We start from the raw sequence: 27,764 nt of genomic DNA on the forward strand, positions 1-27,764 counted from the left end.
CATACTAAAAATGTATTTATTCAACACAAAAATGGACACAAAATCTTTTTAACCCCACACAAAATTAGGCTTCACTCTCATTGCCTGTACACAGTGTGACATGCTGAAATAAAACCGCATGAATTATTATTATTATTATTATTATTATTATTATTATAAGCCAACGCGTTTACCTGAATGTGGTGGTTAAAAGCAGCAGCACAACAGCTTCTGGTGTCGTGCTAAAGGGCAGTTTAAAGTTAGTTGATATGCAAAGAAAATTGTACATTAATGGCCCTTCAGTGAGTAGAAAAACAAAACAAAAATAGATTTTAAAATGGCACAAAGAATAATTAAAAAAATAAGTTGTTGTACAAATCATTTACAAGTGTTTCGACGTCGTCTCAGGAGATTTGCACACAGAAAAGTGTGCAGAAAATAAAAATAAATGTTACCACAGTGCTATTGTTTCCATATGTACTCAATATAACAGCCGAGGAAAAAGATACACAGACAAATCATGTCAAAAATTGACTTTTTTTGTGCACTTTGCTTAATCTTAAACATTTTTTTAGCTTTCGGCTTCTGTTCCGGGTTCATTTGAGAGAGGGGTGGGGGGCAAAAATGTGCACATTTGTGTCTTTCAAAAGTCTTTGCTCACATTTCAACGTCCACAGGGGTAACGTCTCGCACTTGAACCGCGTTCCCAGCTTACTTTCACAACACAACAAAGGTGGCGCTTCCCTGAAGGAAAAAAAAAAAGTCCACAAGTTTACACTTGGAAGTCGTTGCCAAAGTGCCGACGCTGCTCCTCAGTCATGGACAGGTAGGTGGCCCTCATGCTGGGGGAATACTGCCAGGACATAGAACAACAACGTCATAGACCGATGTGAGATTTCAACAAGAGACTCTTTTTTTTTTTGCCTGCACTGAAATAAATAGGGATGATGATTAATTATTCAACCAATTCAAATTATACGTTAAAAGATGACCATTTACAACTTAAAAATAATATAAATAATATTTTCGACACTTGATATAGGAAATTAAGATAAAAACTAATATAGTATATATAAATAGCCTCATAAACACGTGGAAAAAACATTCAACGGCATTTGAGATACAAAAAAGGCATATAACTATATAATACTATAATTAATTAAAACACAATTAATAACAGCAATATAACGGATTTCTTATCGATACAATGGTAATAATATAAACTCTTTAAGGTTAAAAACAAACAATTTTTTTTTGACGCCCCCTGTAGGAAATTAAAATGAATAGTTTCAAATATTAAATAAATAAATAAATATATATATATATAAGATAGATAGATAGATATTAACCTTATATGGGTAAGCTACATTTAAAAAAGAAAAAAAAACTTAAGTGACCTTTGAGGTAAAAAAAAAAAGTAATAAAAACAATTACATGTCTGAAAAGAATATCAGGGATATTTCTGCAGTGTATATACGTGATATAATAATAATAATAATAATGATAATAATAATAATAATAAAATCACATAATACATTTTTTGAGTTTTATCTATACAGTAATATATATGAACTGACATTTAATTAAAAAAAAATTAAGAAAGTATTTTTTGACACCTACTGTAGGAAATGAAAATGTTTTAAAATATTTTTTTTCTATAACCCGTCGGCTGTAATTTATTTATTTATTTATTTAAAAACCTGACAATTAACAAAATCCTTTCCCGTGTTATTTATATTTGAACCAGAGCTCTATACATGTAATTGTACACTCGTCCGCCAGATGGCGCTATGTTATTTTGCATTAAAAACATGCAGAAAATTTTACAGCCTCGCTACTCAACTAGTGTGTGTCACTATTTAGGTCCAAGCCACAATCATCATCATAATAATGCATCTGACAAACCACTTAACTCAATATAATAGCATAATAGCAATATTATGTTATGACAGTCATGCAAACTACAGCGCCCCCCGGTGGCCATGCAAGGAGGGGTTAAAAAATAGGAAGATGCTGGGAAAAGCTCGGGATGGAAGAGTTAAATGAAAACAAGACTTACTCTGGTTCTATACGGCTGAGAGTAAATCTTCAAAAGTTGATTGAAATAAATGAAGAAGAAGAAGAGAAATGACGGACAAACAAGCAACAAACAAAATAAACAAAAGAAGCTGTTAGCCAAAAAGCAATGAGCACAAAGCAGCACAGAGAAGCACAGCAAAATGGCGTCACCAGAGCACATTAAAGGAATATATCGCGGAAAATTTACTTTTTATTTTAAAACGTGACTGAAAGAGAAAAGGGAACGAGCGCTGCTATTTCTGTCAGAGCGAGGAGAGTCTTTTCAAGTTCATCTGAGAAAAGAAGAAAAGAAAACGAGTGCTGCCCTCATCGTTGTCGTCTCCCACAGGAGTTTGACGCTAAACGATGTTCACGTCGCCATGAAATTTTAACCGTGTTACTTCCACTCCATCTGCAAGTGTACGCTTGCACGGAAAAGGGGATAAGGACTCAGTTACGAAAACTGAGGAATCAAACAAATAATATGCCACAAAATCTTATTTCTATTGTTCAGTGTGTCATGTTTTGACAGGCAAATATTTATTAGGCATTTGGGGAAGGTGAATTCTGCCTGGCAACAAGTGACATTATTTCTTTTGTGCAAGGCGGTGATGATTTCAAATAACCAGAAAAGAGAGCTATCTAATGCACATAAATCGCGTGACGGATCATGACTGTTTTTCCTCTATGTGGATTATTTCTAGTCATCATGTTCATTTCCATTGTGCAAGGTGGTGGTTATTCTAAATAACCAACAAAGGGAGCGACCACATTCATCATACAACATGACACGTATATTGCGTGACTAAGTGTGACTCTTCTTATGTGGATTATTTATACTTGTTGTTTATTTCTATTGTGCAAGAGGGTGGTTACCATATACTGTATAACTGGTGAGGTCATCATTACACATATTAGTCGAATGACACATACATTGCACAGCTGTATTTTCACTTTGTGGATTGTTTTTCTATTGTGTAATGTGGCGGAGATTGTCGAGCATGTGGAGACTTTTGTATCATGCATAGTGCCGCTTGAATTCTGCCTCGTGATAGATATATACAACAACATTATTGCATTTTATCTGATTTTACAGATTATTTCTAGTCATGTTTATTTCTATTGTGCACGTTTGATTGACGTGCAAATATTTGTATCATGAAGGTTTGGGGGTGCACAAATTACTGCCTAGCAACAAGTGACAACATATGCACAACTATACTGGCTATTATTTCTCATTGTCATGTCTATTTCTATTGTTCAAGGTGACAGTTATCATGAATAAATAGCAAAGGGAACGATGGCATTTATAACATGACACGTACATCGACTATTTTGGGGATATTGTGGATTTTCTCAAGTCATCTTGTTTATTTCTATTGTGCAAGATAGTGAATGTCGAGGGGAGAGATGACATTTACATTACATTGTTTGATTGAGCATGTCAGGGAGTGATTTTGACAGTGTGGATTATATTTCTAGTTGTCAATCATCATGTTTATTTCTAGTGTGCAAGGCAGCAGAGCTTGACAGGTACACATTTTCCCTAGCAACATGTGACAATTCGCTTTTCAAACGAAAGAAAATGTCAAGGGTCTGCTTGCTGTTTTTTCATGTCGGAAGGCTAAACGATGCTCAGGCAAAGCCCCGACTTACCGAGGGTGGCGGCGAGCCTCGTCCAATCAGAGGCACGTTTTCGTAGCGAGGATTCCCGCCAAACAGAGCCGTCTGGTTCCTGAGGGAAAATGAGACGACGACGCGTCAAACAACATCAGCATCATCAACAATGTGTACGGTATGACGCCCTCACATGTAGTCGCCGCCCATGGGGGCGCCGGAGAGCGGCGGGGCGGGTGGCTGCAGGCTGTTCTGGCTGCCCATGCTGCTGCTGTAGCTGCAGAAGCTGTGCACGGTGGTGTGGTTCTGGTTCTGTGAGCCCATCCGGTTGCGCTGCGGGTTGAAAGGGTCCTCCTCGTCCATGTCGTCGTAATCCTGCTCGCTGAGGGTGGCGGAGGAGCGACATTTAGTTTTATTGCTGAAACTTTCCGGATTTTGTGGATTATTTCCAGTCGTTATGGATTATTGCCAATAATTGTCTTTATTTCTTTTGGGCAAGGTGGAGGTTATCATTAATAATAGACAAATGGCGTTCATCAAATAACGTGTAGTACTTTGCATGTGACTAAGCATGACAGAGCCAGATCTTGTATAAACATTTTTTTTTTAATTGTGTGTCTTATTTCTAGTCATTGTCTATTTCTATTTAGCAAGGCGGTGGTTATTATGAGTACCTGACAAGAGGTGCGATTACATTCATTTATTCATTCATTCATGAACAATTGGTGTAATTGGATTTTTCAATTCTGTGGATTACTAAATACGGTGTAGTGTAAAGTTCTGCTTACTTCGAAGGTGCAATTTTCTTGTTTGGGTTTCCACTGACATTTGGACAGCACACTGACCTGCTGGCAATTTGTCTCCACGCTCTGGGGATGGCGCAGAGCATGATGGTGAAGGCACAAGCCGCCAGCACGGAGAAGAGGCACAAGTAGAGCACGCCCTCCACGCCGTCATAACACACGCCCACCATGGCGTCCAGGTAGTCCTGCAAAAACGTAGACGGTTCATGTGGTTACATTACGTGTGCTGCCATCTTGCTTGTTGTTTGCATTGTCGCACCTTGTTCAGCCCCCTGCAGTCTAACAGGGCTGTCAGCTGGTGCAGGCTGGCCTCTGATGAGTTGAGAACGCGCTGGATGCCCACCAGGTCTCGCTGTTCGGACAGAGACAGCATTGCTGAGGCAGAGTGAGTGTGAGTGTGTGTGTGGTCTTGTTTTCGTTACATAGTGGGGCCAACATTTCGGGATTTCACAGAGTTGTGGGGCCCATCCGTCCATGTGGGGCCATTTTGCTGGGCCACACAAGTTTCGACCTCTTTAAGACTTGGTTTTAGAGTTTAGGTTTGAATTGGTTTATAGTTGAGGTTAGGGTAAGGAATAGGGGTAGGCAATCATTTTTGATGGTTGGGGTTAGGGGAAGCATTATGTCAACGAGATGGCCCCACAAAGATAGTAAAACAAACCTGTGGGTGTGTGTGCGTGTGCGTGTGTGTGTGCGTGTGGTACCTCGGCTGTAGGGAAGAGCGGCACGGCAAACTGCAGCAAACCCTGGATTTGGATCTGCATGGTGGTCAGAGATCTCTGGAAAAGCGTCAGAGGCTGCAAACGAGGAGCAGAGTTAAAATGATGATTAAGAATAATAATAATAATAATAATAATAATAATAATAATAATATTAAACCGCCATTTTAAAGCCTAACGTAAAATCCTAATCCATGCTTGAAAGCCTACCCCGTTCTTGAAACCCTACTTTAAAAAACATAACTCAAACTTAAAACCGTATTTGGAAACCTTTATTTGAAGACCAACTCCTGGCATTTGAAACCCTATACTTCTGTAAAATCTTACCCTGGGCTTGATACTCAAATTTGTAACCCTAATTTGGCCTTGAAATTGACTACTGTAGCCCTGGTTTGGAAACCTACTTGAAACTTGGTTTGAAACCCAATTTTTTAATCCAAAACCCTTACTTGAAACCCTTACTCCACTTTAAAACCCCAAACCTTGCTTGAAATCCTAATCCTGTCTCGAAACTCTGCCCTTGACTTGTAATCTTACGTAAACCCCTAACCCTTGTTTGAAACTCTAATTTTATTATTCCGCCCCTTGTTTGACAACCGAATCTTGGCTTGACAACCTACTTTCAAACCCTAAACCTTGTTTAAAATCCTAACCCTAACTTGAAATCCCAAATTTGAATCCCAACCCTTGCTTGACACCCTAACCCTTGTTTGAAAGCCAAACTCAAGAGGCATAAAAAACGGAATTTACAACCTTAACATTTGAAACCCTAATTTAAAATCATGACTCTGGCTTGAAATCAAACCCTTAACCCTTGTTTGGAAACCTACTTTGATGTTTCAAGTTGAAGATGATCAAAATTTTGATATTGAATTAAGTGGTTGCCAGTGAATATGATATGACTGCATCCATTTTCCTAACTGCTTATCCCCAAGAGGGTCGCGGGCAGTCATAAGAGGACAACAACAATGATGATTACGCTCCAAAAAATGATAGTGTAAGTCTCCAATTTCACCACCAGGGAACAGAAGATACAGAGTAATTTCTTTGAAAACAACATTCCATGATAATTGAAACCCATTTAAAACCTGAGCCCTTATTTTAAACCCCAATTCAATCCAGCCTTGAAACCCAAACTTAACCTTTGAACGGCCATTCAGCCTGACCAAAATAAAAGGGGGAGGAGTTTGTGCCTTGTTTGTTAGCAAATCAGTGACCTCGTGTGCTCTTTAAACTTTGTTCACTTGATAGCTTGTTTTTTTTTTCAAATGAAGAAGTAAACTAAAGGCAAACACATTGACACTGGCCACAACATTAGGTACACGTGCTCACTCCAAACACATGACTTTATATTGGCAGCTGTATCTCATAATTTGATTATGTAACATATTGTTAATACTATTAACTGTTTTGCGGCGTACCTGCTGGTAAGGGTTGGTCAGCGTCTGGTTGCAGTAAACATAATAATGAACGATATCTGCAAGCAAGCAAACAGATAAAAGGACAAGTCAGCATTATCAAGACGAGGTTCGTAGCCGGGGGTGACTCAGCGTTATTCTTAGTCGTACCTGTGCCGATGACTCCTTTGATTTGACTCATGATGAACTTGTCAGGCGCCACGCAGAAGTCACTTGTGCCCTAAAAATAACACGCAGCACTGTCAGATGCACTCAAACCGGAGCCCTGACTTCCAAACTCGACCGGCGCTGGCTTGAAACCTTAACTCGAAACCATATTTTGAAACCCTAACCCTGGTTTAAAACAACCCAAGCTTGAAGCCATTTAAAACCCGACTTTGAAACATTAACTCTTGTCTTAAAACTCTAAACATGAAACCCTAAACCTGGCTTGAAACCCTAATCTGAATCTTAATTACATCTAGAAACTCTACTTTCAAATCCTAACCATGGTTTAAAATCTTAACTTGAAACTCCAATTCAGCCTTCTAAACCTAATTTGAAAATGTAACTCTTGCTTGAAACCTGAACTTGAAACCATGACAGTGACTTCAAACTAGACTCCTGTCTTGAAAGCTTAACTTGAAACCACAACTCAGGCTTGAACCCAGCTTGAAACCCTACTTTGAAATCCTAAACCTGGCTAAAAACATAACTTGAACCATTAACACTGGCTTAAAATGCTAATTTAGAACTCTAATTTGAGACCTTAATGCATTCTTGAAACATGTATCCAAATTTAAAATGAAGACTGCTACCTTAACTTGAAAACCCAACTCAGGTTTAAAACCTGAATTTGAAAAACAAATTCTTGCTTGAAGCCTTAAGTGACTTGAATCTCACACCCTGACTTAATACTCCAGTTTTTTTTTTTTAATCCTAATGCTAGATTGAGACCTTAATTTAAAACCTTGAAACCCTACCTTGAAACCACCACCCAAAAATGAAACCCTACTTTGAAGCTCTAACTCTGGCTTCAAACATTAACTATGGCTTGAAACCCAACTTTTGAGACCCTAACTCTGGTTTGAAACCTTAACGAAGGCTTGAATTGAAACTTTGAAAAGCTAAACCTGGTATGTTACCAAAACTCTTTCATCCAGATCTGCACCACGTACGACGCTACATGACCTGCGTGCAAAGTGACAATTAGCACGCAGACTTGATGAGCACGTTGCCACGGCAACGTGGCCGGCTGCTGTGAACGTGCTCGCTTCACTAACGAGAGACCTTCTCCTCATTGTCCAATGAGCGGTGCCATCTCTTCCGGCTCGTTTCCGCGGTTACGTATGGATCCGCACACGCCCGCGGGTACCAGTAAGCATGAAAGTTATTTAAATTTTTTCAAATTAATTAAATAAATAAACTTATAACAGATGGCATGCCAGGCAACTCACCACGGCGGCGGCCAGTTCTGCTCCTAGCGAGGCCCAGCTGAGTATCAGCGTCAGCACCCCGCACAGCATCATCCTGATGGGGCATTTAAACACATTTAGACACACTCAAAATGATCGCATTCAAATAAAAAGCTTTAAAAAACAGTTTTGAAAATTACAGTCTCTACTCTGGTTGCTTTAATGTGCTTCATGTCAAGTCAAGTTTATTTATATAGCCCTTAATCACACAAGAGTCTCAAAGGGCTTCATCACATTTTCAAGCATTTGTAAAAAAAATAAAAATAAATTCTGTCCTCACTTGTCCCCTTTTTTCTCCATGGTGCGTGCACTCATGGCTGGCAATGAGGCGCTCTAAAGTAGCCACACCAGTCCGAAGCCTCGGCGCACACGTAAGCTGTTAGGTAGGACATTTTTACCACTCTCCTTGCTATCCTGCCTTTCTATGTGGGACATGTGCAATTTGTGCACACTCATGCCCAACAACGAGGCACTCTAAAGTGGCCATTCCAACTAGTTAACAGCATGTCACAATTGCGCCAGATAACTGCTGATGCAAACATTGCTCTCAAGTTCTTATGTTATGGGAGGGGTGACCTGCTGGACTCCCAAGTGCGCCTGGCGGAGCCATTTTATAAATCAGAAAAACTGAAATTGTGAAAAACAGTTTAACGCAATTATAAACTTATTTTATTCTGTAATTACTTTATTAATTACTTAATAGAGTTAAAAAAGTTAATAATAAGCGGATAAAATGGGAACCAAAAGAATACTAAATAAATCTACTGTAAATTGAATGTGAGTGTCTTCTCCTGAGGGATTGAAACAATGATGTCACTGGCCAGTTGTCAAAATAGTACAAAAAGGAAAAGAAATGCAGCTGTTCTCCGCACCCTCGAGGACAAACGATGATCTCATCGTGACATAAGGCACTCGGCAAGTGAAAGGCCCATTAAAACACAAACCTAAGCCTATCAGAGGATTACTAGAGGTCAAAGTCGTGCTAGTGATACTTGTTTGTGTGGAATTTAGCCTGCTAGCTTGTGATGCTAACACTTGCTCCCCTGCTTGGAGAGCCGTTGGCTTGACTTCCACTCTAGTAGAAAAAAAAAAGAGCATCCCTTGGGATGTCTTGACAAAGGGACTCGGGGCTAAATGCGGGTTGAAGTGGGGTGGCGGCATGTGCGCTGTTGTGGTTAGTAGGACGCGCGTAGCCGCGTAGCTGAGCGATTGAGGGCGACAGGGGGATGCACGGCTGGATGGACGGACGTTCCGGTGGATTTTACGCCCCTGTGAACTCTCCCCGGAGGAAGCGAGCACTGCACATTGGCGACTGGGCTAAGCGCGCTGCTAGCTAGAGGCTAAGTGAAGAGTGTAAGCTAGATTCCGTTGTCTACAGCTAACATTAGCGAGACAGCAGAGTGAGGTGCCGCAAAATATGGGAGAAAATGCCCTGCCAAAAGAGAAGCGTCAATGGTGATAAAAGCCAGCCAGGGTTGCGGTTTCAATTCAATTCAAGCCTGGGTTAGGGTTTCAAACTAGGGTTAATTCCCCCTCAAGGGGAAACTCAAATTCACACTCTGCTGTCGATTTTTATATTGCACGCTATGGAGAACCAAATCACGCAAATGCAGCCATGCAAGGAGAGATGTCAAATTGAAAGGGGCAGCACCTCTTGAGCTTGGGGGGGGGGGGGGGGGGGGGTACGGGTACGTGAGCCTTGCTCAAGGGCACTTCGGCAGTGGCCAGGAAGCAGACTAGCATCTTTTTTTCATTTTTCCACATGAACCGTGACCCTCCGGCTCCAAATATCAAGTCCTTGTAGGGTTTGAATTTAGGGTTAGGCTTTCAGGGTATGGTTTCAAATGTGGGATAGGGCTTCAATTGAGGTTTAAAAGCCTGGACGAGGACTCTAATGTAGTTTTATAGTAGGGTTTCAAAGGGTTTAAAATTAGGAGCTCAAGCTTAGGTTGCTGAATTTCAAAGTCAGGTTTGAATTCAGGGTTAGGGTTTCAGGGAAGCATATCAAGCTTGGGGTAGGGTTTGATAAAAGATTTTCAAGGCTGGGATTGGAGTTTGAAATGAAGGTTTCAAAGTTGGGTTTGAAAGACTTTAATGAGGCTCCTTAGCAGTCCAGGTATGTAGCATGAGGAAGTTATTATTATGACTACATTGACTGCTTGTTGTCATTGTGTTCATCTAAATGCAAAAAGGGGATCACGTCGTGTTTGATTTGGAGGGTAGAATGGAACGTCGTGTTAGTGTTACGCTCAGTGGATACAGCGGGTAAACATCGAGGCCGCTGATTAAATGTGTCGCAGGCATCTGTTGTGGAGAAAGCGGCGCGTACAGTGAACTCGGAATGGGATTTAGCACTTGGCGCGCTAATAGACGACTTTTATTACGGCGCGGCACTCACGTGGTGAGCAGCCAGCGAGACTGCTTAGCGAGTCCCAGACAAGCCAGTAGGCAGATGATGAGATCAAGGATGAGGAGCAGCAGGTAGGCCAGCCACCTGCGACACAAAAAATCACATCAGCATACAAACAATACCATGTACAGCTGCTACACGTTTGCTGAGCAGGTAAATGTATATAAAAGTAGCTGAGCATGCAAATACTGATTAGAGTAGGAGAGTGACATCATCACATTATGGTTTGAAGTCAGGGCTATGGGACTTCACCAATTTAACTCATTCACTGCCATTGACGGCTATAGACGTCAAAAATTCATTTGAACTATTTCTATTATTAAAAAAACAAGAATATGAAAACCTAGATTTTTTTATTGTACATTCAGAACAGATCGTTAGTTAACTAGCGAAGTCATGTGATTAATTACAATTTTTTTTTAAAAAGCGCCTGACGCCCCTAATTAAAAAATTTTAAATAAAAAATAAGGGGCGTCAGACAATTAAAATTTTTATTCGTAATTAATCGCATGACTTCAATAGTTGACTCACGATTAATCACAAATTTTATATCTGTTATAAATGTAATTTTTAATGAAAAAAAAAGTTAAACTAATAGAAAACGTTCACATGAATTTTTGACTATAGTCGTCAATGGCAGTGAATGAGTTAAGGTTGAAAGTCAGGGATAGGGTTTCAAATGAGGGTTTCAAGTCATGTCAGGGTTTGAAACTAGGGTTTGGGTTTCAAATTACGGTTTAAAGTTGAGGGTAGGGTTTCAAATTTGGGTTAGGGTTTGAAACTAGGGTTTGATACCTGGGTTAAGGATTGAAAGTAGGGTTTTAAGTCAGGGTTGGTGAATCAAATAAGGGTTTCAGGCCTGGGTTAGGATATTAATATACATTTTTAGTTTAATATGAGTTTATAAATCTAGGTTAAGGAGTCAAGTGATAAAACAGATTTGAGGTCTGAAACAAGGGTTTATGGGTTTAAATTAGAGTATCAAGGGGTTTTACAGTAGGGTTTCAAACAAGGATTAAAAATTAAGGTTTTTGAGTCTGGGTAAGCATTTGAAACTTTGATTAGGGTTCCCGTGCAAGGTTCAAAAAAGAAAAAAAAGTTTTAAAAGAGAGCCAAACATAAGTTAGTTTCAAACCAGGGTAATGGCTCTTAAATAAGAGTTTCACATCTGGGGTTTTAAGTTTTTTAAGGTTTGGTTCGTGTGCCCATGTTGGTTTTCAAGCTTTGGTTAGGGTTTCAAGCATCATTTAGGGTTTCAAATATGAGTTTGGAGCTTTGGTTAGGGTGTCCAAGTAGTCTTTCAAGATTTTATTAGGGTATCAAGCGTGAGTTGTGGTTTCAAAGAAGGGTTAGGGTTTCAAATTTGGGTTTCAAGTTTGAGTTAATGGTTCATAGTATGGTTTTCAAGACAAACAAGGTAATGCTAATGAGGCTTTCTTGTTTGGGTTAGGGCTTCAAGTCTTCCAGGTAGGGTTGCAAGCCAGGGTTACGATTTAAAGTCAAGATTTCTTGTCTAGATTAAGGTTTCTAGTCAAGGTTAGGACATTCCGAGCTTGGTTTCCAAGTAAGATATCAAAATAGAGTTAGGGTTTGAAGCCAGGATTAGGATTACAAATGAGGGTTTCAAGTATTCTCACCTGTAGTACTCCACGTTTGCCGCCTGCTTGGCCACGGACGCCAGGTTCACATCGGCCTGGGCCCAGTCCGGCAGGCCCACCAGCTGCTTGATGACGTTGTCGGCCATCTGCTGCATGAACTGCAGCGTCTGCACGTAGTCGCCGCGCGTGGCGAAGATCTCATCGAGCCGGGCCAGGTGCTGATGCAGGCCGCTCTTCATGTTGCCCATAGTGGTGCTCACCTGCAGCTCACAACGCAAAAAAAAAGGAACACCACTCTAAGATGGACGATCCGGGCTTTTAAAGCGCCGCTGTTTCGTATAACACTGCGCCTGAGCCACATGCTGCTTCACCAGACATTATTATCTGACCACACGTAGCAGCGGTGAGACCGATATTGTGTTCACCACTTTGAGCCGGCGGCTAATGAACCCTCCGAGGAGGACGGCAAACTGCCGAATTTACTCGACACGAGCGCTTCCCGGCCTTTAATTATAACAGCCCGACTTTGCTCGGAGGGAGCGCTTGTTTACGAGGAAATGGCGAGACACAATAATTAAAACGGCTAATAAATGCTCCCCTTCAGCTGCGGGTGCTTAGCGCCCAATGGAGGCTGGTGGTATTGTTGTGTGAGGGGATTAGTTGCTATTTTCATCGCGTAGCCTCTCGAAACGAGACGATGGAACTCACAGATCAGCCATCGTTGGCACAATTTATCCATAATTGTCTGTCTAATTCCGACTGGTGCAAGAAATTACAAGCGCTCCTGACTAACACTTACACTAAACATGAGCCGCCTCCTGATCATAAATCAAGAAATCGCAAAGGCTGCACATTTTTGGGGTGCAAATTATATATTTTTTGGGGGGTTGGTAAGCTTTATTTATTTATGGCCTCATTTTTGTGACTATTTTCATATAGCGCAAAGTCTTTCCTTTGATATTTTGCAAGACTAGCGCAGATAGAAGAGGGCAGTTGCCCCATTGTGTGCCCTTGTGGGAAGGAACGCAGCTGGCTCCTGGCCAAACGAAGCGGCTCCCAGCTCATTTCTTTTTAAATGTTGATTGATGATGATATCTTTACCGACAGACTCAAAAGTCCAAGAAAAAACATTGACTGAATGAATTTGCATTACACCAACCATGCCAAAATTTAGACATGCTTTTAGCTAGTCAAATCTAGTTTACTTTTGGTCACCAATCATCTAATCAAACCGGGTTTAAGATTTACGGATTTATGTTTATTCTACATTTATTTTATAGAATTTTTCTTTTTTTTCCTTCTTTTTCTTGTTTAGTACGTTAATAACTGTAGTCAGTAAGTAGTCTTTCACTTGACTAACTAATAAATCCAAAACATTTATATATATAATAAATAAATCTGATATATTTATTTATTGCCTGCGTTTGTTAAAAAAAACAATTGCATGTTAAAAAAAAATCGCAATTAGATTATTTGATATGATCATGAACCTACTGAAAAGTAAGCTACCATTATTTCGGCAGGACAACACGCAGCTCATACAACCCTGTGAGAATCGAATCTCAAAACGCCTGAAGTGGTGTGGGGGAAGGGAAAACAGCAATCCTATACGTGATTTTCGCCGTTGAATCCCAGATACGATTTTCCCAGTGGAATTCATCCGAGCGTGATTGGTTGAAGCAATAATTGGCTGCGTGTTAGGTCGGGGCGCAAAGCAATTTGAGTTTGGGATTTTTATCTCTACAAGCTGTAAACAAACAAAGAAGACAAAGAGAGCAGTCGGCACGTGACATATATACAGTGAAGCTGACAGGAATTGGAAATTTGCTGTCTTGTAAGTTTGCGATTAAACAGGGGGGTAAAATATGTCAAAATGTTGTGCATGGGTTTGTAAGACTTTTCCGTGCGTCCTGTCATGAGACACGTCCACTCAATTTCGTGTCTCTTCGTGAAACTGGTGTCAAGGTTGTGAATTTTTTTTACTTTCCAGGGGGCGCTGTATGTATTTCAGGTAATACATTCCTAGATTGCAAACATTTGTGAGATTAGTGACATTAATTAATTTGTTGCGAGGCATGGGCCAAGTAGAGAGGGGAGGGGTGAGCAGATACACATGGAGGAGGAGGAGGAGGGAGATGAGAAAGACAAAAGAGACGTGCAAACACCTTTTTGCTCTGCAGGTTAATGTGCATCGTCCTAAAAAAAACACACAAAAAAACTTGGTACCAGTGGGTACTAGTCATCCCCAAGGACAACACGAGTAGCCCACCGTTCTTTTCTAAAAAATAGCTCACCAGTGATTGGACACTGTGCTTTAAGAATTAAAACAGAATATGGATATCAAGCTTTATTTATTTATTGTTTTATTTAATTTTTTTAATTGTATTTTATATGTATTTTAAAATGTTATTGATCTATTTATAAAACATATAAATTGTTATTATATATACATATATGTTTATTTATTTATGTATTTTTTATATATTCCATATATTTGTATTTTTTTATTTTAGCGTTGTAATCTTAACACCGTGATAGCGCAATATTTTTGATCATGATTATCATAAATGTCGCAAGATTGAATTAAACGGCGTGTGGTGCTCGGGCCCTAATTAAAGTTTAACAGGGAAGCCGGAGCGTGTAATGGAACCCGGGTGTGAGGTAACTCAAAGATAGCAATCCTCGTCGCCGCCGGCTAATGGAGCTCAGCGGAAACATGTGCCGGCCTGTGTCAGACGGCCGCAAAGTTGGTCCTCGGAGACGCGATGGAGCGCTGAGAAGACCATGCGTGTTTGGAGGAAGTGGTTTGTTGAGTTCAATGTCAACTCTAAATGTAGGAATGCGGAAATAAATACAGCGCTAGTGCAGCTGCCTGTAAAGATGTAAACACAGATGGCGGCCCCTTAAACATAAATGGACCAGAATTTTTTTTTCTTTCTGCAAAATTGGTGCGGCATTAATTTGCCTTTGAAGGGCGATGAAAAAAGGGGGCCATCCCTAATGCGGACCCGACCCAGCGGGTGACTGCCAAGACCTCCCCGAACTCCCGACTTAATATTAGTAGTGCTTGGTTCCAATTCTGTTTTGGCCACCCTCCATCTTTGTGCTTCACTTCCAAAGAGAGAGAGGGTGTTCCTCAACACATCATCAGCATATCTTCCAGACTGTGGCCAATCAAGGTCTTGCCTCCTTCATAGCAGGTCCACAAAGGAGTCCGGCCTTTCTCCAATTTCAGTTGAAGCTCTGAATTGTCCCCTTTTCCGCCCTCATTATAAGCATTTTGTTTCCTGTGAGGGAACGTCGGCACACTGGGCTCTTTGTGCTGCTTAAGAAGACCACTTCTTAGCAGTCTATGGACCGCATGTGTGCGATGCGGTCCCTTCAGGAAAGCACCGAGCATGGGATTCCCAAATAAAGAATGTCACATCTAATTATGTGCCGGATGGAGTTCACACGTTCGCAAGATTTCAGACAAGCTGGGTTGTGTTTGCGCTTTCTCTCCATGGACAAAAACAGGGAGGGGGGGTTTCGGTGTAGGATAGGGTTTGGTTTTCAAGTTGGTGTTAGACTGTTTTGCTCTATAAATAGAGTTGAGTTTAGTCAAGCGTGAGTTCTAATGGATGGATTTTAAGCTTGGGGTAGGATTTCAGATTAGAGTTCGGTTTTCAAGTTTGGGTTATTTCAAAGTATTGGTTTTTAAATTAGGGTTAGTGTTTCAAGTTAGGGTTTCAAGGGATTGGGATTTAAGTCAGGCTTGGGTTTCAAATTCAAGTTAGGTCTTCGGGCAAAGGTTCTGGTTTCAACTTTGGGGTAGGGTTTCAAGTTACTGTCTCAAGTAAAGGTTTCAAACCAAGTTTTAATACATGGTTTGAGTTTCAAGGCAGTGTTAGGGTTTAAAATAATAGTGATACGTTTGAGTTTTAAGTTTGGTTAAGGATTTCAAGACAGGGTTTTTGAGGCTTTGTTTCAAGACAGGATTGGGGTTTCAAATTTGGTTTAGGGTTTCACATTAGAGTATCATGTTTGGGTTTCAAATTCGGGTTAATGTTTTAAATCAAGGTTTCAAGCCAGGGTTAGGGGGTCAGATGTGGGGCAGGGTTTCAAGCTAGCATTAGGGATTCATTTTATAATTTTAAGCCACTGTTAAGGTTTCAAATTAGGGTTTCAAATGTGGTCTTTGTTTTGTTTTCTGCATTGTTTTGTTTGCCAGTGCAAACAGTAGCGACCTTAAATTAAAGAAGAAAAGTGTTGACAGGCTCAAGTTACGAGTAGTAAGAACAACAACAGCCTCTTAAACGTCACTGGACCAAAACCTTAATTAACACCCGATAATTAAAAGTACATGCAGGCCGATTGACTCTTTTATCACAACACGTTCATTTAACAACAAGTCTAGCAATGCTCTCACCTTCAAACGAGTGGCTAACGCTAACACTTCATTGCTACGTTGCACCTACCAGGTTGTCCACGCCGCCCAGCGTGTTGTTGGCGTTGTAGAGCGAGTACGTCAGCTGGTAGATGCCGTCGTTTGTCTCGCTGTTGCCGTAGAAACCCACGCCCACGGCAACGCTGCGGGGAGAAGTACAGTCAGTCGTGTATTCGTCGGATTTCAGCGACCAGAGACAGGAGTAACTTCAAAAGTACTTTTTCTTAGGCTTTTTTTTTTTTTAGATGACACAAGGGAAATAAGATGGCAAAGATAACAAGCGTGAAAATATGTCCTGATTTAAGGTTTGAAGTTAGCCTAGCGTCAAAAATGTGTCCTGGCTGAAATATTTTTGTTGTTTATCTGTTTTTATTTATGTTACGTAACATTAGCTTCGCAAGCACAACGGCTTTTATTATCATGAATAATGCTGTCCATCGTTCCCCTGCATGAATGACAATGGCACTACAACGGTGCTCGTTTTTTAAATAACAAGGCGCCTTGTTAGCGTTTAGCCCGCAGATACAAGCTAGTACATGCAGCGTGTTTGAGCCTAGCGCTAGCGGCGAAGACGCGCGTCGCGAGATGTGACATGAATAAATCACAATATTTGCCGAGTGGCGAATAAAAGACACGGCAAGAGAGAGAAAAATACGGCGTGAAAAGGTATTAGCGCACACAAGTCGGTACACATGGTGAGGTATGATAACGATGCACATAAAGACTTGTGTTTGGTTCACTGAATGTTCTTCCTCTTTGTTCCCCCGCCATTGTGCAGATGCTAAAAATTCCCAGGCTTAAATCCAGGCAACAGTCTCATTAATTCAAGATTTTTTTTTTTAATACGCCAATTTTGCCTCACATGTGCTTTTCTAGCTGAAGCCTAAGCCAAAAAGAAAGAAAACCACAGACAGCACAACTGTCACGGCGAGGAATGACAATGCAGAGAAAAAGACGGGAAGAATTTAGGGGGAAACTAAAGTGAAACGGCAGCAGCAGCGGCGCAGGAAAAAAAGGCTGACGGCTAAAACGAATCGACTCAGACGGGTTTATTAAATATTTACGTTTTGACCCAAACTGGCAGCCGAACGGACAAGAGGAGCAACTATTGCTACGTCGTTTGACGAATGTCCTGTTTTGTTTTTTTTGTTAGTCATAATCTGTGTTTTTGTCTCGATTATTTGTTTTGTTTCATGTTATGTCTTGTGTTTGTGAGTAAGGAGCCCTTTTTCAACATCAAAAAAACACTCATTGATAGCGAACACGCCATATTTGTCAGCAACTACCGGCGGCAAATCGATACATAATTTACTGCCTTTGTTGTTACATACTGCACCTTTAAAGGTCACAGAGAAAAAAGGCACTAGCAAAAGGGCAACGCCGTGCGGCATTAAATAATGAGCAAGTCACGAAAGAACAGTAAAAACCTCTGAAAACGCAAAAACTCGACAGTGGCGGGACTGGCGAAGCGTGTTGCACAACAACATGACTGTCACATGGTTTGGAGCGGTCCCGCGCTAGATTCAATTAGCCACTTTGCACAGAGGAAGAGAGCGAGAGCGCGTGTCAGTGAGCATCTGATGTAAGCTCCGACCACGCGCCATCACTTCCTGTACGGCGTATGATGATCTTTGTGTAAAATACTTTTTTTTTTCCTCCTCTGGTGTTCAGCTCAAATCTGGCATTGTGGATTCTGAAGGTGTACCTAATGAACTTAAATGAAGTGACCAGACAAGTTTGGTGGCACGGTCTGTCTGTCTGTCTGTCTGCTGCGAGGACACGAGAGAAGCGAAAGAAAGGAAACGCCAAGCGCCGTGGCGCATGCGAAGCGTTTGCGGAGTAAATCGAAGGGGAAATAGAAAACACCTTGAGAATAACAAGAGGGAAGTTTAGTTTTCTTTTTTTTTTTTTATTACACGGAGACGATAAAAACTCTGCTCTCAAATGACCATGTTGAGTAAAAGTCACTGTTTATTTTCTGCGCTTGGAAATGCTATCGTATGTTGAACGTGAAGACAAGGGATAGGGCTTTAAATAAGGTTTCCAAGTTAGGGTTTCAAATGAGGGTAAGTATGGTTTCAAACGATGCTAAGGGTTTTATGTTTGGGTTAGGGTTTCAAGTTAGGGTATAGCTAGGGCAATAGTATCAAGTTAAGGTTTATAGCTAGCGTTAGTTTCAGTTTTGGATTGCGCTTTTTTAGACAAGATTGTGGTCTCAAATTAGGGTTTCAAGTTAGCATAAAGTTTCAGGTTTGAGTTCGGGTTAAGGTGTCAATGTAGTATTTGAAAATGGGGTTGGGGTTACAAACTGGGCTTGAAGAAAATATAGGGTCTCAAGTGAGGGGTTTGAATTATGGTTTGAGATCAAATCAGCTCGTCAAGCTTGGAGGGTTCAAGCCTGGGTTAGGATTTCGAAATAGGGTTTTAAATTAGGGCTTCAAATTGGGTTAAATTAGGATTTCAAATTAGCATTACAAAGGGTTTCAGGTTTGGGTCAAATGTGGGTTTCCAGCCGGTGTTTAAGTTAGGGCTTTGAATGATGGTTTGAAGTTTGAGTTAAGGTTTCAAAATGTGGTGTCAACTTAGGTTTACAAGACAGGGCTAATGTTAAAGTCGGGCTTTCAAATTAATGTATACAGGTACGCTTTCAAGCCAGGGTTAGAGTTTTTAAAGTTAGGGCTTCAAATTGAGGTTCTCAAATGCGGGTATCCATTTGGGCTTATAAACCAAAGTTAGGGCTTTCAGATTTCGGTCCGTGCTTAAAGACAGATTTCAGTTAAAGGGTCAGTGTTAGGGCTTGACGTTAAGGTTTCAAACCAGGCTTACAGACTACAAATTAAGTGGAGTTCAGACTGACAATGCGAAGTGTTGTCGTTCCTCACCAAGTGATGAGGCCTGCGGTGACGGCCGACCAGGTGACGCAGCACGACGTCGGCTTCTTGCTGTCCTCGCTGCCGCCGCCGTCGTCGTCATCAATGCGGCGGCAGCACAGGCAGCTCAGGTAGATGGCCAGACACAGCAGGTTGACACCCAGCACCGTTGCCGCCACGCAGCCCAGAAACAGCAGAGACTGAACAAGACCAAAAAAAAAAAAAAAACATGGTTTATCATTCAAAAATCAAAATATGAAGTCAGGATTACCGTTTCAAATTAGGCATGGTTGGTTTCAAGATTGAAATATTAAGTTCAGGTTTTAAGACAGGGTTAGGGCTCAAGCTTTAGGTATGGTTATTAAAGTTTGGATTAGGGCTTTAAATTGGGGTTAGGGTTTCGGTTGTGGTTTCAATTTTGGGTATCAAACTCGGTTATCAAGGTAAGGTTTCAGCTAAGTTTAAGGTGTGCAACTAGAGTTTAAAGTTGGAGTTGTGGTTTCAAATTGGGGTCTCAAGGCAATGTATTCACGTGTGGGCTAGAGTTTTATATCAAATGAAAAACTGATGGGTCAAAAGTAATCAAATTTTGGTCAAAAACTGGACCAACTCGCTACCTGGGCCAATTAGACCCAACTTCATGGGTTGTTCTGTACAAAACAACACAATTTTTTGTATGAACAACCCCGAAATTGGGTTTTTCGAAACAAACAAACACAAAAAAACACACACACACAGTTGGGTCAAACTGACCCAAGTAATGGGCTGGTCCATTTTTCTTTTTTAAATACCAAAACTGTTATTTTTTCTGACCGAGCAGTTTTAAAATGTTTCAGGCGTGGGTTAATGTGTCAAGTCAGGATCAGGGTTTCAAGGTAAGGGCCAGGATTTCAAGTTAAGGTTAGGATTTCAAACTAAGGTATAAAGGTAGGATTTCAAACAACACTCCACACACCCAACACTCCAATAACCCAGAATGGGTGAAAAAGGGACCAACCCACATTTTTGGTTTATTCATTTAACCCCAAAAGTTGGAGCAAATGAATAACCCACAAAACAACTCAATTTTGGAGGTTGTGTTGTACAATTTTTTTTGGGGGGGTAAATGAATAACCGAAAAAGTTGAGTTGGTCCCTTTGGAGTTTTCAATTTAAAGTTTAAAGCTAGGTTTAGGAGGATTTCAAATGAAGGTTTCCAGTCTGGATAAGGATTCAGGTGTGGGTTACGGTGTCAAGTCGGGATGAGTGTTTCAAGTTAGGGTTTCAAATAAGGGGATCAAGTGAGAATTTGAAGTCAGGATTACAGTTTCAGGTTTGGTTTCTGGTTTCAAGATAAATTGGCTCCGTTCAAACGCTCTCTGCAACTGTCTGTTTGAAAAGAATCGGTAAAAAAAAGATAACAAATCTGGCGTTTCCTCGTATTTGTTTCCGTCAGATATCTTCGTGCGAGTTGCAGTAACGATCAGTGAGGAAGACAGCGAGCCGTGATCATCTCCACATCTGAGGGGCTCACAGAAACAAGGCCAACTGCTTACGAGGGGGCTCTCATCTTCTCTGCCAGCATCCCTCGCCTCCAGCTGGCGAGCAGACACCACCTCCTTGCGCTGCTCTTCATCTCCACTCTTCCTACAAACCCCCACCGACACCCTCCTCTTCCTCTTGGTCCCACCTTCTGTGAAAGATGGGACGAAAATAGATCGTCCAATGCGAGCAGATGGGTTGGGCCCCCCACCCCGCCCCCCCTTCCTTCCTTTTCCTTTCTAGTGCGCCTAACATCTTTTGCTTGCCGAGCCATATGTTCCCATGGCGAGAGTGTCATGCATCCTGCAAGAGCAGAGCAGGATTACAACCCGAAATAGTGAGAATCTGCTGGATTACGGCGAACTGAAAGAGAGGAGAAAAAAAAGACGGGCCTGGTCCGTTTGACACCGTAAAAGAGCAAAAGATGGAACCGTGGACGCTCGTTTTCGCTCCATCTGTCTCATTTCACGGCTATGATGGCGACCCGCTCGACTTTCATCATAAAACAGCCGCACAAATGAGAGGAAATTACATGCCCTTCGTGTTATATTGCGGGTCAAATTGACCTGTAAAAAAAACTTTTGTGCAAAAAAATTTGAATAAAAGCTTATGCTGGTCTTATTTCCATTATTTTCTTTAATTCATTCATTCAAATTTACATTTTAATAAGTATGGGGCGGGTCATACTGACCCATTAAACAAATTACAGCATGGTTTCAATTTAGGATATTAAATTGGGGTTTAAAGCCTGGGTTTGAGTTCTGGTTTTAAATGAGGGTTTCAAGGTTTGAATCAAATATGGAAGTTTCATTCATGTATATTAAGAACATTGCCAGAACTGTGTTTTTTTCATCTACGCAATATTGCTAAGATACGGTTCTGTTGATTATTATGCTGACTCTTTTTGGCCTTTTTGCCTGTTTAACTGCCGCCCCCCCCCCCCCCCCCCCCCGAGTTGCTCTGTGAAAGGGGTACGTGGCAATGTGCAAAGTGGGGTTGTTAACGTGGCGTATTCTTCAAATTAGGGTTAAGTTATGACTTCAAGTCTGGGTAAGGATTCCAAATGAGAGTTTGGATTCAAGGTTACAGTCACAACTTTGGATTGAAGGTTTCGGAATTAGGTTACAAATGTCAAAGTTAGGGTTTTGGTTTGAATTTTGGTTTGATGGTAGGCTTTCAGGCCAGGGTTAGGGTTTTATGTTTTTTGCATGTTTGTGGTCACGGAGAGGCATAAAGTGGTCATAAATTGCACTCGCTTCATTTGCTTTGTGCAAACATGCAGCGGGGTCACGTCGATCCATGAAACAAAAACACAAGAGCAGGCCGAAGCAAATGTGGGACGGTAAAAACGAGAACTCCGGGTTAGGTGAAACACTGAGTGCATCGCCATGGTAACACGCAGCTCGCCGAGTGCAAAGGGAAACCATCGGCGTCTATTTGAATGGAGCAGCATGTGACGGCGCCCGCTTCAATGGCCGTCTTGTGATTCCCCGCAGCCAAGGCGATGCGGAGAAAGGAGGGAATGTGGCGGGACGGGAAGGAAGGGAAGGAATAGAGCTGATCCGAGCTGTCAAAAGAATAGTTGATGTCCTCTTTGTTGTTGTCCGGGAGAAGAAAAAAAACAACACACACTCTATTTTTGCAGAACAATTCCCAAGTTGCCGATGTTGGGAACAGTCCGCCTGTTTGCACTTTCTCCTTGATGGTCTCTTCGGCAGAAATCATCGCTTGTAAATTATGTAGCAGCAATGCAAGGGGAAGGAAAGGATGCGAATGCAGAAACACGCACGGCCTCACCGCCGTCCTGCTTGCAGCACTTACTTCACGCACAAACCGACCTCCCGTTAACTTTAAAAACACCTTGCATATTTTAACAGCACACATTCCGCTCTTTGGAAGCATAATTATCTTAAAATAAAGATATCTGTGCAAAGAAAAACACTTATTTTCATATTTTCTTCCGAAAAGAAAACAATCATTTATTTATTGAACTTTAATTTCCCTCATTTTAGCCCAATTACCATCCTACCACTAGTTTGCTGCCTAAACGGGCTGCAGTACAATTCAAAATGGCAAGTTAACAGGAAGAAAGTTCCAGTTGGAATAATTGTAACACACATCAAAGATATTTCTAGCAGCAGATTGCACAATAATACCACTAAATTCATCCTCAGGCCCAACTAGTTTTCTGCTAAACGGGCTGCCACAAGAAGTGAAAGAGGATGTAAACAAAGTTTAATGCAGGAGTATTTTAACTGCAGGCATTTTCCAAACACATTGAAAGACAACATTTAGTGACAGGGGGCACAATAATCCTCTACTCTGCTGCCTAAACGGGCATGCCCTGAATCAGGAAGTAAAACATTTTTGTTAACATCATAGACGTTTTTTTTTTTTTTTAAATGTTGAAAGACCTCTCTAGCAGTGAAGTGGTGAAATAACACCTCGGAAAAATTATCTTATGCTTAACTAGTTTCCTGCCTAAACGGACTGCAGTGAGAATTGAAGCAGGAAATGAAAATAAAGTAATGCAGAATAATTTAGACTTTTTTTTGTTGAAAGACAACATCTCGAGGAACAATCAAATCTCTTGCAACCTACCCCAACTTATTTGCTGCATAAACGGGTTGCCACATGAATTATCTTTCGTCATGGCGCCGGTGCGAGTAGTTTGTGCGATTTCCGCGTGAAAAGAGACTACGACTGACAATCAGTGCATTGTCAGCTGGCTGCAATTTAACACATGAGAATTGTAAAGAAACAAGGCTGACAAACGCATTATCTCCGTGTGAAATTACAGAGTTGAGTTATAGGTCTGTCTGTGTGCTTGTACATGTGTGTGTGTGTGTGTGTGTGTGTGTAGGCGTTAACATCAGGGGGAAGTGATGAAGGCCGTAGCCAAAATGTCCCCGAGGGGTTTGAGCGCATAATAACAGTCATCAGAGAGATGATAAATGCCAAATGGACCAGCGTGCATCCTTGGATAGCATATCAAATAATGGCAGGTAATAATATTAAAGAAACAAATCTTAAAAAAAAAAAAAAAGAAGAAAAAAAAGATAGCCATAGGTGGAAAAAAATCATTTAAAATGGTCTTTTTAAATATCAATAAAATATATAAAAAATAAATTAAAAAATATTCTTAAAAAAAGATATTTTGGTTTTTTTAAATAATCTATACATTTCCAATCAATTTCCTTCAAATCATTAGTCCCGACTAGTTTGCTACTTAAATGGGCGGCCAATACATTGAAATACGAAACAAACAGACGTTTTTTGATGAAGCATAAACACATACATACCATCTGCTCGTCATACCCTTCCTGGCTTGTAAATCCATGGCTGAAATGTATGGCCTGATGCCTGTTCAAATCAATACTTGCCACATAAGCGCTGATTATAATTAATAATTACAGTGATACAGACACACTCCATCTGCTATGCTACTTAAGTCGCCTGCAAGTGCAATAACACCAGTGTTCAATGTGCGATGGCAAGAAGAGCAACACAGCAGGTGTGGACAGTGACATTCCCTCTATGTGACAGGAGCTAAACGGGTGGCGGTTCATGGAACAAGCAAGGCTGTGGGAATTCTCTCCTACATTTTTTTTCAAAGGGAAAATTCAGAAATTCCATTTTGTGTAATTGTAAGATTTGACAGTTGGCTGTCCTAAAAGTGTCAGACATGCCCTTTTAGGCAACATATAGTGACAGACCACCCAATGACTCCCTAAAATGTTTTTAGTGTTTCAAAGTAGGATTTCAAGCCAGAGTTAGGGTGTTAAATTAAGGCGTCAACTTTCAAGCCAGAGTTATGGTTTCAAAGTAGAGTTTCAAGCCAGGGTTCGAGTTTCAAATTAGGGTTTTAGGCCAGGGTTCGAGTTTCAAATTAGGGTTTCAGGCCAGGGTTAGGGTTTCAACTAAGTCAAGTGTTTCCAACTTGGCTTTGGTTTTTAAATTCGATTTTTAAGACAGGGATATCTGGCATTTGAATTAGGGTTTTGATTGAACCAGGGTTACTGTTTCAATGAGGACTTTTAAAAGTAAGGTTTCAAGCCCGGGTTATTAATGTTTCAATAGAGCGAGCTTCCAACAAGGGTTATGGTTTCAGGGGTCTTTATAATCAGAGTAGTTTTACTACTTAAGACGTCGCCTATAGATTTCATGACGTTTTTATTTCAATGTCCATGATTTCCTCAGGGATAAACCTTATTTCCCATGGTCATGTGGACATGTTGCAGTTATCTTGTCTCTAAAGTGCAGTATGACATCATCACTTCCTACAAGGCACCAGAGACATAAACCCCCCACTACTAGTGAGCGACAAATGCACTCTAACTGCAATCTTTAACCCCCCCACCCCCACCCCCGCCCTTCCTCCAATCATCAGTCCCCCCCTCGTCATCCTCTGCGACGCTTTGCTCGACGCCTCGGGGAAGAGGGACGGTACGGGGGTCTTTTTTTCCGGCACAGTGCGCTCGGTTGGGCCTCGTTCGCAGCTGGGATGCCATTAAGTCCCAGTGAAGCAGGCACGCTCGAGCAAGGGGGAGGAAGGAAGTACAAGCAAGGACTTTAAGCGGAATTGAACAATTCAGAGTTCGTTTTCAGGAAAGAGACTCTTTCTAGTATGGTTGCGGTATATCCCGGGACCCATATGCAAACCCTGCGACCCAGGAACAAAAGGACATGGGGGGGGGGAAAAAACAACCAACCCCCATCACTCGAGCGGACCTTTTTGTTGGTTTTGCCTCAGGAGGTCGAAGGGTTGCGTGTTGTTTTGCTCCTCTAAGTCACCACAGACAATGATGGTGACAAGAGTGTCTGTTAGAGTTAGAGCAGATCCACAAACATCCAATTTCCAATATAAACCTATTTGAAAAAAATAAATAAATAATTCCTATTAATCATCCCATACTAATCTGTGTAGTGATAAGTGTCACTGTGACTGATAAACACTGCTTCCGCTGCTAAAAACAAAGCCGCTTCCTGATGCGAAACATTAAATTGCTACTTGGAATAGGGAGTGCGAGCATACCCTTGGCTGATGAGCCACATGCTGCTTCACCAGGTCTCAAAAACAAGATGTTGTTTATGCCTTTCATTACTCTCCCCACCTTTTGTAAACTAGCATGATTACTTCCTTTTTTTTAATTCTAAATCATAAATGCATGAGCTGTTTTCTTTGCATAAACTTGCTGGCTAAGTCGCTAGCTAGCCAACAAAGTAAACCGCTAACTAACTAGCTGGCTAGCTGTCAACATAAATACATCAAGAATGACAACCCTTTATGCCTTTAGACAAAGGTCTGTTATACAAGTATATGTATGTATGTAGCCTATATGTAATATACATATATAAGTATGTATATATGTATATATACAGACGGATTATGCATTGCTCATTAGCGGCGACGCCAAGCGAAGCTACACTGATAAAAACGTATTGTTGGGAAGTCCAAACTTGACTAAATGGTCAGATGAGGTCCAACCTGACGTCTTTTTTCCGACCAACCATCCCCCCCCCCCCCCCCCCCCCCGAACAACATACTGTGTCCCGAGGAGTTCAGCCCACGCAGCAATCCCCATGATCATGTGACCTTTCGCAATGTTTTCTCTTAAATTGAATTGTGGATGCTCATTAAGTAAAACAAAAAACAATAACGCCGACAAGACGGTCACATGGCGCACTACCTTAACGATTATACAATATGTTACATTGTGCATTGTACCAGTTGGGGCAAAATATTAGGTACAACAAATCCTTAAGACCAGTGAAGTCTTGTCTTTAGGGGAAGGGTTTCAAAGTAGGGTTTTAAGCACGGGTACTGGTTTCAAATCAGAATTTGGGTTTCAAGTACAGTGTCAAGCCAGGGGTAAGGGTACCATACTATAGGGTTTAAATTAGGGTTTTGAAAGTATGGTTTTGGGTTCACAAGCAGGGTTTCAAGCCAGGGTTAGGGTTTCAAAGTAGGATTTTAAGACAGCTTTTGGGTTTCAAACTATAGGTCCGAGCTAAGGTTATCATTTTAAAGTTGGGTTTTAAGATTGGCTTAGGGTTTCCAAAACAAATGTTTGGGTTCAAGTGAATTTTAACATTTTAAAATTTACAAGTGCGGTTTCAAGTCAGGTTTACAGTTTTAATATACTGTAGACAGGTCTGGATTCAATATCAAAATAAGGTTTTGAGCCAGGTGACTTACCTCGGACACTTATGCTATTAACCGAGATTGTGTGGCCGGTTTGAAATAGCCTAATCCCTTTACATTATTTTATTTTCAAACAAATCAAAAATATTAGAATCCGCATTCTAATATGCACAGGTGTACTTAATGTAGTGTCCGGTGGGTGCCAGGCTGTCCCTATTAAAAGTGGTTGTAGATGTTCTACTGGTACTCCGCACTAACCTGCTGGTAGTTCTCGTCGTCGGGTTTGAAGCTGTTGTCCACCGGCTGCAACCTCAGGTTGACGTGCGGGAAACTGTGCAGCCAGTAAATCCACCACGGCGCGATGTAATCCACGCGTGAAGAAGACATCCCTGCCCGGACGGAGATGAAACCAAAATAAAGCACCAACAAAAGTTCAAAGCACCTCCTCAGTCCTGTCTCATGCGAGACAAAGGCGGTGATGAAAACATGCTCCGTGCGTGGTGGAGACGCGCACTCCTCCTCCACGCGACACCAAATCACGCACAGGACAATGTTCTGATCCGTTTGGATCCCACACTTGTTCAGGAATGACGAGGAATCACGAGGAAGGAATGAGGGAGCTGCCGGTGTATCCCGTGTATGTTTGGACCCTCGGCGCGCGCCCGTGAACCAGCGGGAGCGTGCACCATAGCCATGCGTTGACGCAAGACACGTGACGCTACCGAGAGGGTCTTCGTAGACCAGATA

The 27,764-nt window shown here is 41.3% G+C and overlaps 1 protein-coding gene across 4 annotated transcripts; it reads right to left on the reverse strand.

Annotated features, from left to right (window-relative positions):
- Positions 1 to 27,707, reverse strand: ttyh2 (tweety family member 2). Of its 4 annotated transcripts, none has more exons than XM_086065166.1 (15): positions 27,276 to 27,707; positions 19,365 to 19,552; positions 16,514 to 16,625; positions 12,096 to 12,316; positions 10,447 to 10,542; positions 8,031 to 8,103; positions 6,745 to 6,814; positions 6,598 to 6,653; positions 5,162 to 5,254; positions 4,717 to 4,809; positions 4,500 to 4,642; positions 3,848 to 4,036; positions 3,694 to 3,772; positions 2,039 to 2,065; positions 1 to 723 (listed from the first exon to the last, which is right to left on the reverse strand). In XM_086065166.1, exons 1-15 carry the CDS (start codon positions 27,402 to 27,404, stop codon positions 697 to 699), a joined length of 1,596 nt encoding a protein of 531 aa, XP_085921292.1. In that variant the 5' UTR covers positions 27,405 to 27,707; the 3' UTR covers positions 1 to 696. The 4 variants fall into 4 exon arrangements, with proteins under 4 accessions (XP_085921292.1, XP_085921290.1, XP_085921293.1 ...); XM_086065164.1 differs by having other exon boundaries at positions 1 to 832; XM_086065167.1 differs by lacking the exon at positions 2,039 to 2,065 and having other exon boundaries at positions 27,276 to 27,706.
- Between the last annotated feature and the right edge of the window lie 57 nt (positions 27,708 to 27,764).

This window comes from Leptonotus elevatus, chromosome 20 (assembly GCF_054856555.1).
Source record: "Leptonotus elevatus isolate MCC_2025b chromosome 20, RoL_Lele_1.0, whole genome shotgun sequence".
Classification (NCBI taxonomy): Eukaryota; Metazoa; Chordata; class Actinopteri; order Syngnathiformes; family Syngnathidae; genus Leptonotus; species Leptonotus elevatus.